This window comes from Empidonax traillii, unplaced genomic scaffold (assembly GCF_003031625.1).
Source record: "Empidonax traillii isolate 1590-97213 ecotype Southwest subspecies unplaced genomic scaffold, ASM303162v1 scaffold655:size661012, whole genome shotgun sequence".
In the NCBI taxonomy this organism is placed as follows: domain Eukaryota; kingdom Metazoa; phylum Chordata; class Aves; order Passeriformes; family Tyrannidae; genus Empidonax; species Empidonax traillii.
In genome coordinates, this window is record NW_020955848.1 from 399309 (window position 1) to 412771 (window position 13463).

At 42.9% G+C, this 13463-nt stretch overlaps 1 protein-coding gene across 2 annotated transcripts in view; it reads right to left on the reverse strand.

Annotated features, from left to right (window-relative positions):
• DOCK1 (dedicator of cytokinesis 1) overlaps positions 1–13463 on the reverse strand; it is a 264003-nt gene that overhangs the window by 179118 nt on the left and 71422 nt on the right. For both annotated transcript variants that reach the window (XM_027899291.1, XM_027899290.1), the window contains exons 25-27: positions 12002–12108; positions 6657–6784; positions 5338–5433 (exon numbers count right to left, since the gene is read on the reverse strand). In XM_027899291.1, the coding sequence (XP_027755092.1) occupies positions 5338–5433; positions 6657–6784; positions 12002–12108 (331 nt within the window). The remainder of the gene's footprint in view (positions 1–5337; positions 5434–6656; positions 6785–12001; positions 12109–13463) is intronic.

The following is a 13463-nucleotide window of genomic DNA, read 5'->3' on the forward strand; positions in this document are numbered from 1 at the left end:
AAAAAAAAAAAAAAAAAAAAAAAAAAAAAAAAAAAAAAAAAAAACCACAAAAAAAAAAAACCCAACCCTAATTCTTTAGAGCTTTTAGTTAAATGCGACTGACAAGGCTGTTTTCTCACCCTCCCGTAGAAGATCTCTGAGGTTACGACAAGGAAAATGCGGTTTTTACTTTCAGTGTGGCTTTGCTGGATTCACTGACAGGCCCCCTGCACTTCACACACTGGTTTTTCTATCTGCACTTCCCCCATTTCCTGCTTCCAAATACTTTTTAGCCAATAAATCCTGCGGTGATTTTACATCCCCTTGCGATTTGAGTCCGTAATTTCCACGAAGCAACAGTTCCACCCTTTGGTTTAGAGCTCTGAGGAATCATCACCCCCTGTGAGTAGCCCTTGGTTTCTTAAAGGTTAAAAAAAAAATCACTGTAAAAAAATATTTAAAAAAAAATCCAGGATAAAGTAAAAAAAAAAATCGTGATTAAAACTGGAAAATCCTACTGTGGGTACAAAGTGTTTGCTTTTTCTTGCTTGAGATGCAAAACTACCACCCCTGCCTTTAATTTCACTCGATGGCTTAAAGGTTAATTACTTTTTCAAATCAAATAGGGTCATTTTTCATGGACTTTCCACTCTGCTGGTAGATTATCCCAGTTCTTTAGGACCTGGGCAGCAGCACACAGTATACATCACTACTGGAATTCTACTGGATCGCCACTGAAAATCCACCAACACGATCTGAGAGAATGAAAGGAACTGCACGAAAAAACTTTCATATCTCAGCAACCCCAAAACCCATCTGTGGTTCATTAAAATAAGGGGAAGAGCTACAAATTCCCTGGCCATTTGTTCAGGAGGATGCAGCTTCTTCCCATGAATGTTGGTAGGGAATGGTCCCGACCCATCACTGCATCCCTGAAGGTTTGACAACCAAAACCAAAAAGCGCAGTCATCATCCAAATCCCACTTCACTTCCTGTGAAATTCAGTTTGCAAGATGTAATTTCAAATGATTTTGAAAGAGAAGAAAACATGTGACTCAAGAAAACAAAGTATTTTCACATTTTTTTGCAGTGAGGAAAATGAAGTTCTCATCAACATTTTGGAATCCATTAACCCTGAGCTGGACAGGTTTTAAGGCACAGAAAGATTCATTTACAAACAGCTTCAAATCCTAAATAACTGTAGCCCCAGAACTCTCTCCTGTGACCCTCAATAATTCATATTTTATAGAGATTTGTATTTTACTGCCTTTCAGAAAGGCCTCCAGCCTGGAAGGTGCCAGGAGATGGACAATCCATCACTGTCCTGGATTGACTGATTATCTGTCCCAAAGTCACTCCCCCCATCAGAGCCACATTCTCCACTCATTAAGGGGTCACCTTAATCCCACAGACCTTCACTGTCACCAAGGGCCACCTCTACACCTCCTGCACATGGACCTCAGATGGCTTCTGCATCTCTTTCTTTATTTTCTGATGATTTCTGCTCCATTTCTGTCCTCGTTTCATCATATCCTTGTCCTCAAGTGTAGAAGGAGGGAAAGAAGCAACACGGGAAACACTCCACCCATCAGTAAAGCCGTCAAGTCCTCCCCTGTCTCACTGCTTCCTACTCACACATCCCAAGAACATCCAAAATAGGATTTCTTTTTCCCCTGATCTCAGGAGGTTTTCACACTGACTTTGTTCCCCACAGACCCACTACGTGTTCAGAGCCTGTTCTCCAGGACTGAATCCTGGGAGTGGAAATCCCAGATTGCTTTGGGTATTGAATCCCAGAGCCATGGGATGGTTTGGGTTGGGAGGCACCTCAAATCCCACCCAGTCCCACCCCCTGCCATGGGCAGGGACACCTTCCACTAGCCCAGGCTGCTCCAACCTGGCTTTGGACAATTCCAGGGTTGGGGAGTCCACAACCTCTCAGAGCCCTCTTTGCTCTTCCATCCACAAGCTCCATTTTTTTCTGTATCAAAATGGAATTTGATCTGTTCCATCACACAAAGGAATCAAGGCTGTCTGTTCACTACAATCACTGCCAACTGAGTATCTTCCAGAAACTACACAGAGGAATCCAAAAACCCCACCTGGACATCCCAGGGTCACCGAACCACGAGCATTTTGGGTCGGAAGAGAACTCCAAAGCTCATCCAGTTCCAAAGGGACACCTTTCACTAGACCAGGCAATTTCCTTTTTAAATTAAATTCTTCAGGAACTACCTCAGTTGTCTTGGTTTTGTAAATGAAGCCCATTCCAAGCTGCTGACCAGGAGGAGGTGGGAGCAGCCAGGATTCCCTTTGGACCCACCATCGTGGCTGGTCAGCCCTGATTTATTGAAGGAGGACAATTATTGCCTCACACTGAACAATGCTGGAACCCAACATCCTTCAAAAGGGGTAAGGGAAGAGACAGTTTAAAATCCTCCTTCCAGAGGCTGAAGGAACTTGGCTCAATTTACTTTTCTCTTCAGGCAACATGTTCTCCAGTAAGAAAGACATGATTTTGTTCAAGGTGACTTCTCAATGCGCCAGGAGCAGGAGCAGCTCGAGGCAGGAGCAGAATTAACCTCAAACAGGCAGCTTTGAGCAGCAACCTTGCAGGGGACAGCTCAGCACCCACAGCCTGCATCCTGCTCCTACTGCCACTAAATAATAGAATAAATACATCTATAACAAATATAAAATAACACAGAACCTTCTGCTCAGCAAACGGATCGAGTAAAAATCACCACCGAGGCTTCCAGAGAGTCCAAAACAATGAGGATTAAAAATTCTCCTACTACCAAAATTATGGTCAAATCAGATTTTAAACTATCAATTTAATATCTAGTTTTTCTCCTTGCAGCTGGTCTACATTAATTCAAGGTAATTCTCTTCTGAAGGTACATGACAAAACCAGCTTATTTTATGCAGGAACTTACATTTAAGGATTGCAAAAAAAAACAAATGTGCAAGGTCAAAGGAAACTGTTGGAGAATCTTCCAGTTCAACACTCTAGGAAAGGCACCTCCTGTCATCAGACACTGTCACTTGAGCACTTAAATTCTTGACATTCCTCCACTGCTCACAAACTGGATTATGCAACATCAGGTTTTGGATTTTTTTCAAGGAGAAAACATGCAGCTTTAGGACACCAACACAACTAGATTTATAGAAGAAACCAACTGTTATGTCCTGTATTTTACTTCTTCTAAAAAAAGTTGTCATTATTTGAACTTTGCCTCTAAATCTTTTATTTTTAGAATTCCTTCCCCTTACTCTTCCTGGATGGGTAATTCCAGGTAAAACTAAAAAAAGAAGAGTCAGTGCATCATTTCAACCCAAATCTGATCCAAGGGAGGTCGGGTTATGCTTCCTAATTATGATTATTACACATTTTACTCTTCCTNACAACTAGATTTATAGAAGAAACCAACTGTTATGTCCTGTATTTTACTTCTTCTAAAAAAGGTTGTCATTATTTGAACTTTGCCTCTAAATCTTTTATTTTTAGAATTCCTTCCCCTTACTCTTCCTGGATGGGTAATTCCAGGTAAAACTAAAAAAAGAAGAGTCAGTGCATCATTTCAACCCAAATCTGATCCAAGGGAGGTCGGGTTATGCTTCCTAATTATGATTATTACACATTTTACTCTTCCTGTTCTGCTGACACCACAAAAAGAAGTTGTTACTGGTTACTCACAGGGGCCTCCTTTCAGCAACAGGCTGAATTCTGAGTTAGGAGAAAGCACTCCTTGAAAATCCCCTTCCTGTTAGTCCTCATTAACTAATTACAGAGGCTGCAGATGGAAGGGATCCCAGGCTGTGCTCACCAGCACCGGGGATATTTTTAATACAAATGTACTTAATTAAAACACAGCCACAAGTTTTCAGATCGAACGTGGTAACTGCAAAAGGCATCATTAACACTTCTGAATGCCATTTGAATCATGTTCATCAAAACAATAATTAATTCACATTCGAACCGAAGCTGAAGAAGTTAAAATAAAACACACACGTCTTTCGCCTTCCTCTCACTCCTACTGAGTCCCAGCACTGGAATATTCTGGAAGAATGATCTGCTTGGAACCATTTGCCCAGAGAGGTTTTGGATTCCCAATCCCTGGGAGTGTCCAAGGCCAGGTTGGATGGGGTTTGGGGCAACCTGGGCTAGTGGAAGGTGTCCCTGCCTGTGGCAGGGGGTGGAAGGGGATGGTATTTAAGGTCCTTTCCAACCCAAACCATTCTGGGATTCTATGATTTCTCACTCCAGCAATGGGCCTGTTGACCCATTATCTCTTTCTTACAACCAAACCTGCTGTTGGAAACCAAAGTGATAAAAGTGGAAGGCCAAAAATAAGTCAGTGGATGGTGAACTGGAGACAAAATTCAAGTGCAGCACCTTTGACAGCACAGGCACCACCTTGGGCCAAGCAGAGAGGCAGCAGCAGGTAAATAAAAGGTTCTGAGGACACAGAGCCTCCTAAAAAGTCACATATCACTGTGTGCAGTTACACAGAGAATTTAAATTGGAAAGGAACGGGGAGATCAAAAAACCAAGTTGCTGAAGGACTCAGATCTAAGAGTTAACTCCTCTCTAAGAAAGAAATCAGAGTTTTGAACCAAACTGGACCAAAGGGATGCAGAACAGAGGGACGAGGGCTCAGACAGATCACACATCTGGGCCACCTGGACCAGTTTCCTGCATGTACCACTTGCCAGATGCAGACACCAAAGGGAGAATGTAAGATAAAGGGAAATACACAGTGACACTCCCAAACCCACACTCACATCTATCCCCATTTTAGACACCAACAGGCCTCACCATCCTATTTGTTATTTAGACCAGTATTAATTAATTAGCAGTTGAAAAATTAAAGTGTCAGGTTCTAAAATCACAGTGGTAAGACAGCTATGTGGCTGTTATCAGTCCCTGCTGTAGGTATTCAGAACAGAATAATTCAGATATAATAATTCTATTCTTGAATAATCTGAATACTGCCAGCTTGGTTAGCTCAGTCAAAAAAGGCATGTAAATGTTTGTAAAGCAGCAACAAACAGCCAAGTCTCTCATTTCCACCCTTCTCAGCTGACTAATTGCCAATAATCCATCATCTTGGTGAACACAGATCTCTCAGATCTGGCTCGCCACCTGCCCACGGATACTTTTCAAGTCTCTTTTTTCTCACAGTTCCCTGTGTCAACCCCGGCAAAGTGAGCAGCCAGTGTTTTCCAGCTTCCTGAGCACACAGACAGCTACAGGAGGTTTTGATTGCTCTGGGTCAGCTGGGATTTAAATCCTATTACAGGCAGGTTCCCCAAGCTGTGACAGAGGTGTTTAAGTTTCCATCAGGAGACACTTACGATGAGCTCGGAATCGCGGCCCATGGAAATGACTGTTCTGTTCACCGTCCTCAGCAGGTTCTCCATGATTATCTGCACATGCCTCTGTGTGGGCCCCTAAGGAAGGAGAAATAAATTAGTGGTAGCTACATACAACAGACACCAACACAACTGAACTCTAAACCCACCTGTCCTGCGAAAATTAATCAAAACATCGCTTGCTGTTCATCAAAAGCGGAAAATTAGGTCTCCCACTTCAACAAAGTCTTATTTTATTAACACGTGTTACTGATAAATTAACACGTACTGGTACAATTTCAATGAAAAGCAGGTCCCTGGAAACACAGCAAAGCCTATGACATGAAGTTACCTATTAATTTTCTTTTCCCCCAGTCCTTTTCCCAACATCAAAACCCCCCAGGCATCACCAAATCAGGAGGGGGCTGTTCTGCAGCAGCTCAATTAAAAGAGAAAAGCAAAGTAAAACTTTCATTAAGGAACTGCCCATTTCAGTCAGTTGTTTCAAATCAGTGTTTCTGTATTAGGGGCAACCTACCTCTATTTTTGAAAGAGTTGAAAATGAAATATTTAGTGCAACCAGCTTTTAAGGAGAAGCCCAGAAACCTCAGGCAGGATGTTGGGCAAAACCCGAGGTCAAAAACACAACCAGGAGGAAGAAACAGATGAGTTCTACTCCCATCTTTTACTTTGTATTTGAAAAATGTATTTGAAGACTGGGCCCTCACCAGTACAAATACACACAGGTACTGGTCCTGCAGCCAGGAGTGTGCAGTCACACAGAGCCACTTCAAAACAGCAACAGAATCAGAGCAACCCCAAAAAACACAGCTAAATGAGATGCCAGATATGATGTGAGTGGCTGACCCCCGAGGTCCTTTCCAACTGAATTAGTGTTTGATTCCACCCAGGGATGAAGGCTCAGGCAGCAGCCCAAATTTTAAGAGAGCATCAAATCACTGCAGCTCTCCAGCAAAGCACCAATATTTGTGTGTTAGCTGAATTCAAGAGAAGGCAAAAAAGGAACTATTATGCAAAAAAAAAAAAAAAAGGGACTTTTACACATGCTGCATGCCTGTGTACCATGTCAGGGACAATACATCTCAAAGCACATTTCCCAAAATGCTCATGGGGGAAGACAAAAACAAAACAGCAAAACAAAACGTTTTCCACCTGGCAGAGGCCACACACCACGTAAGGGGAAGGCTGAACTCCTAAAAATATCTCCTTATTCACTGTCTGATCCAAGTCATCAGCAGTTACCTGCTCAATTCATGTTACTAACATCATCTGAGTGCTGATCATCACAGTGCAATACTCACCACGTCTTTCTTGTACAGCACTTCCAGGATGTTACTCAGCAACTGGCAGCAAGCCTCCAAATCTTCTTGTCTTTCCAAGTGATACTTGAGCTGGTCTGTCATGGTTGGCAGCAAGATTTCCCTGCAGTCTGCACACAGAACAGGAGGTTACACACACAGCTTTCAGCTGCCTCAATGCGCTTCAGTGCTAGTGTAAGGTACAAAAATCAGGAAAAAAGGTAAATTCCAGATTTCCAGCCACCTGCTTTTCAACCAAAACCTCCCTTCACCTTAGAAACTTCTGCCTCTGAACGGCTCCAGCCTTTGACCACTCGCTCCTATCCACAAAACATCCCCTTCCTTGCTTCAAGTGCTCAGATTGTTCTTTCACAGAATCACCAGGTCTAAATTAATTACTAATCACCCACATAAATGACAGCCCAAGGAATGGCCTGGTTCAGTGATGTCAACCTTGCACCTCTGCATTTGTAAAACCTCAATCTAAGCTGTTCCCTTGGACTTGGACTGACATGGAAAGAGAAGAGCAGATTAAGCAAAACTCCACAGAGCAGGGGAGGGGGAGAGGGAGAACCCACTGTCCTATTGCTCAGAACATGCCTTTGCAAAGCCTGAGAGGTGAATCAATCTTTAGTAACCCAAAAGGCCCCTAATTAGATGTTTGAGAGTGTTTCACGTCCCTGCTAAGCCCCACTTAGAGAGGGCAAAGATCAATTTAATATCTGCAGCATGAAGAAGGCAGAGCTGCAGCTGGGTCACCTCTGAGCTGGACTGCCTGGAGTCAGCTCCGATCAATGGGGAAGGGATTCAGCTCGAATTTCTGAGAAAGGGAACACTAATTGATTTGTCACAGTGCTTTGTCTGGAGTTACACAACCCACACAAAACACTCAGTTCCCTCGGCTGGACTTGAGAAGGCTCCTCAGTTCCCACCTCTGCATCCACTGGGAGCACCTGCTGGTTATAAAACGGGAATAAACCCAAGTGTTTTATCGAGGCGTGCTGGGCACTTGAGAGAAAGATTCCAGTCTGAGGAAGAGCAGCTGAGGGAGCTGGGGGGGCTCAGCCTGGAGAAAAGGAGGCTCAGGGGGGACCTTCTGGCTCTGCAACTCCCTGACAGGAGGGGGGAGCCAGGGGGGGATTGGGCTCTGCTCCCAGGGAACAAGGGACAGGACAAGGGGAAAAGGTCTCAGGCTGTGCCAGGGGAGGGTCAGGTTGAATATTAGGGAAAATTCCTTCCTGGAAAGGGTTGTCCAGCCTTGTCTGGAGGCCCCAGGGAGTCCCCATCCCTGGAGGGATCTAAAAGCCATGTGGATGTGGCACTTGAGGATACAATTAGCAGTGAACATGGTGACAGCTGGACTTGATGATCCTAAATGTCTTTTCCAACCTCACCAATTCTATGATTCTGAAAAATCCTTTTTAAGAACTAACAAACCAACCCACAAACCAACAGACACCCACAGAGAACCCTGCAAGCATCAAATCTGTGAAACCTTTCTGCAGATTACACGGCACACAAATCACCAGTGGAACTTTCACTGTAAGGAAAAAACACTGATACAGAGGTTACTGTGAAGTGGGTAAAAAGGAATAAATATTGCCAGTGGGAAAGCCAGGCCTAAAATCAAAAGGTAATTCCATCCATGATACTCAGCATCTGGGCAGGTAAGGAATAAGGTTGCCCGGAGAAGCTGTGGCTGCCCCATCCCTGGAAGTGCCCAAGACCAGGTTGGACAGGGCTTGGAACAACGTGGCATAGTGGAAGGGGGTGGAACTGGATGGTCTTTAAGGTCCCTTCCAACCCAAACCCTTCCACGATGCTCTGATTTTTCAGCCAATCCAGTGCTGTGGAAACGGCCTCGACGAGGACACAAGACTTTCATCTTTGCCATAAACTGCTCTATAAAACATGGAGTTGATCAACTGCCTGTTGATTACCTGGAAGTACAGAGGAGAAAGTACAACCCCCTCCCAGCCCTGATCAATGGGCAACCTTGAGAAACGGACAGTCCAGAACATTCTTCTCCCGCTCCCAAGGCAGCTCTGGAGGAGCTCATGGGTGTGATGCACAATCATTACAGACAACCACCACCCCACATGTGTTCCACTGCACAGGTGATTAATTAATGGCAGGGAAATGTGCAGTGGGAATCAAATATTCATCTTCATAAAAAGGATGCTCAGGAGGAATCATCAGCTTAGGAGCAGCCAGGCACAGACTGCACCGACACAGGGACTGTGCTGAAGGTAAATACAGGCCATAAATTTGTGTCAATTGAAATGCATCTCTTTTGGAGGACACTGACAAATGCATTTCTTTATTTTATGGTTCATTTAGCGGCCAAAAAAATTAGACCTGTGCTCAGTAACTTCACTACACAGTGTGGAAACAGAGATGTAATTTTAGTCATAATTAAACAATAAGAACTCTTATAAATGCAATCTGCTGCCTACTAATATTTAATAGACTAAATTTCCTCATGGAGAAATCCCTAGATTTTCATTTTTAGACAACAGCAACTCCACAGCTCACTTGGTAATCAGCTGGAAGTCATTTGGAAAACAAAGCAGCAGAGAATCCAAACAACTCTATAGGACAAAACAAATCAGACAAATCACTATTTACACAATCCAAAATCTTGATGTTTGCAAGGATAAGACACTTCATTTAACTCCCAACCACGAGCACTTACATGCGTAGAACTGAAAATATGCATTAGGTTTTTATGAAACTGTGCCACACTCATTTAGATGGTTATTTTATATATATGTCACCTATTTACACACGCATTTACTTCTATATGGAAACATGTAATTGTTGTCTATAACTATTACATATTCACATTTATGTTTATAAATACAGAGAGATAAAACAAATTTTAAAACTGGATTTTACATCCTTTTTTTTTTTTTTTAAAGATACACAGTCCATTCTCATCCCAGGTCCCAAACTGCTCAGAATTCCCACTGAATCATCCATCACTTCTCATCCTTCAAGCCTCATCCTTCAGCAAACTGTTTCACACGCCCACCCCTCTCACCCCCAAATCCTCCAAGCTTCCCAAATTCGTGTATTTTTGGATTTTAATTCCTCTGGAGACACAAATAAGTCTCCCTTGACCTCTCAAAGCACAGAATTAGAGCATTTCTCTCCACCAGAAATACACTGATGAAATTTTCTGTACATCTGCCAGCCCTCCATCAATTCCACAACCCTGTAGAGCATATGGCTTTTAGCAAAGAAAACCTCATTTCTGCAACAGGATACAGGATTAGTTGACTACTCACAGGAAAGCATTCCCTATCAGTTTGGAATTACTGGATCAATGGGAAGGAGGAGAGGCAGTCAACTGCATTTTAGTCATGAACTCAACCCACAGAGCAAGAGAGAAAAGAAGCTAAATTTAAAAAGGGCTGTGGCCAAGGGGGTTAATTTATTTTCAAGTGAATTTTAGTGTTTATGAAAGGTGCCCTTGACTTGGAACAACCTGGGATAGTGGAAGGGGGGTGGGCTGGAAGGGTTTCAAGGTCCCTTCCAACCCAAACCACTCTCATTCCATGATACCAGTGACAAGAAAAGCTTTTTAAAAAATAATTTGTTTACTGACACACAAAAAGCCCCTCAGACATCCATGAAGACTGTGGAATCCCTGAATGGTTTGGGTTAATAGGTGTGCCTGGAATCCCCATCACAACCCAACTGCAGCACATCAGATTTAAGGCCTTTTGAACAGTGAGTGACAGGAAAACCCCTGTCAGGAGCCTCCTGATAAGATCTATCAGCCATTAAACAGCTCTGCTCTGTCAGCAAACCTGGCCTGAGTTCAGATTAATCACCTTCCCATCAAAACAGATGCATTTACATTTCTCAGGAGCTCAGTAATGTTGGACTACACCATTCACTGCACCCTCACCAGCTGAGTGTGAGTCAGGGTAAAATCACAAAGCAGCCACACACAACTTCTCCTTCCACCTCAAAATTAAACTGGTTGAAAAATGGAACTCAGAGATTAGTGTGGTAAATGCACAGTGTGCCTTTCTTAGGAGTGTCTTTTATAGTCATAATTTCTTGTTTCATCTCAGTTATCTCAATTTCCTCCTACCCAGGACAGCAAAGAATTATATCTTTTATTACTGATTTCTGCCCCAAAAATCATTGCAACCTAAGAACAGCCAGGAGAAGGGACAATTACACAGAGAGAGAGAGAGAGAGAGCTGAGACTTAATGAATCAAAGCAGTAACACTGATGTGCAGATCTGCAGGAGGAATCATTGTCTCGGAGACACCAGTGCCATTTTACCCAGGCCCTGACAGCAGCAAATCCATCTGCATTCCTCCTTTTTATCCTTCCAAATCCAGCCCTTATGGGTTGAATAATTTCAAAAGATCTCAAGAGTGAAGATGGTCCAGTTTGGACCTGCCGTTTCTGCCAAATTTCCATACTCTCAAGCAACAGGTAGGTGGTGACACAACTGGTAGACTCTGTTTTTCAGCTTCATTCTCGCCTCATCGCCACCTGAGCTGGTGTAAGTCCAGTAAAAAGCTGAACCACCGAGAATATTTCTTTAAATTGGAACCAGAAAAGTTTATCAGCATTTTGCATCCCAGCTTTCCTCCTCAAAGCATCCCTCCAAATGTCCTCTGCTCCCTCGTTAACTCCCCCTGACAGCACACAAACACTTGGTTAGGTATCTGCACTCAGGCAGGAAGAGAATAAAAGGTTTCACCCTAAATGAGGAAATCTGTAGGACAAAGTGCTTGAACTGGCCCGCTAATGGAAAAGCAGAAAATAACAAGGCAGGGATGGGGAAAACAACAAAACCATGGATGAACAGCACACTGTGGAAGGTTTATGTGTTGTTTTACTTCAGCCAGGGAACATCTTCAAGGGAGAACACGATGCTTCAGACACGGAGCACATCAAAAACCTCCATTTCCTCCACACAACTTCACTGAGCACGAAAGCTGAATTAATAGTTTTGATAAAACCCATGGCAGTTAAAGCCACAACAGAGGCCAAGGACGTGGTTGTTTAGTGCCTTTTTAAAATAACAAATCCCAAGTTGCTGCTTTCAGTTCTTTTATGATCTGTCACCTGCAGTGTCAGTTGGCATTTCCTCACGTTCAGGCTGGACAGGGCTTGGAGCAACCTGGTCCAGTGGGAGGTGTCCCTGCCCAGGGCAAAGGGTGGATCGAGATGGGCTTTAAGGTCCCTTCCAACACAAACCGTGATTTCAACTCTTAATGGAACACCCCTAAAGTGTTCCAGACCCCACTGTGAGGGCAGGAAGGTCTGGGGACACCGACCAAAGCCCCAGGTTGGTGGTGACACGGGCCCTACTCACCGTGCTGAGTGAACAGGTCACTGTGGACGATCTCGATCAGGCAGTAGAGCTTCTGGATGGTGAGGCGGCTGACGGGGACGTTGAGGATGAACTCAGTGAAGAGCTTGCTGCACACACAGGGAGAGGGAAAAACACGTGAAACTCCTTTCAAAAATACTTAAAAACCACCTATCAATAAAGGATAAGATACACAACTTCATAGTTTTGAAAAATTCAGTGTTTTGGAGAAGTAGAAGAGTCAGGAGAGTCAGAGAAACGTGAACTGTCTTCAATACATTTGTTTGGGTTTTGATGCCTTTTCTTCTGCTCCCTCCCCTCCTCCTCCAGTTTTACACCCTTCTCCCACATTTCAGACTTCTAATTTTAATTGCCTGTGCTTGCCTTCAACCCTGATTATACACACCAAAAATTAACAAGTGCTAATTCACCTTACAAGCTACCAACAACAAAAATAAAGAAGCAAATAAAACCCAGGAGCACACACATTTTAGGATGAGGTACCATCACACTCATCAGCTGAGCTCCCACAGAACACTGAGAAGACTTTTCAGTAATTCTGCATCCCTTGCTAAAATCTTGAGTTTTTTTCGTTTTCCTGTAGAGCCTTCCCTTCTAATTCAATCTCAATTGAAATCCTCTCAGTATTTAACTGTAATTTGGATTTGTAACAGCACAGAAGAACTGTAGCTCAGGTAAAACAGGCCAAGTCCTGGTACTTTCACTTGCTTTATTTTCCCAGTACTTTTGCTATCACAAACCAAAGTTATTATTTCATCCAGAAACTCCACAAAAATGTACTTCCCAGGCCCAGAGGAGGCACAAATGGACATGTAACACAGTTGACAGGCAAGCAGAATCTAAATGCCAGGCTCCTCAGGCCACTGAAATGTTAGACTGAGATTATACTTATCTATTTCATTTCTACTTTACCTTTCTTTTCCTCATGTTGACATATCAGACCACAGAAATAAGACCAGACAATCAATTAAGATCAAAAAAGGGTTTCATTCAATTTAAATGCCTTGTAATAACACATGAAAGATAAATCTTTTTGTCTCTTTAAGTTAAAGGTTCTCCTGAAATAAGAGTTTTTATTTGTTTTCTCCATTTTTTTTTTGTTAAACATCTCATTATCCTTTTTATTTACTAACAATATTCTTGTGTTTATGAGCTACTGAAAACATTGATCCAGCAACAGGGCTGACTGAATTATTTACTATTCTATTATTTATGTTAAATTTATACTTGAAAGAGCTTCGTGGTGCAGTTTAAGAGCTTTGATGGCAGCTGCCTGATTGATAATTCCTGCTGTGTCATGTTGTACTGCAAAGTTTCTCAAACATTTGTCAAACTCTGATGTCATACTTTAAAAACAGACTCTGTGTAGCCTTAGAATTGTTTGCAAGGAAAAAAAAAATAGGGTATAAAACCAAAGTGATGAAACTTCTCAGATGACTGTATT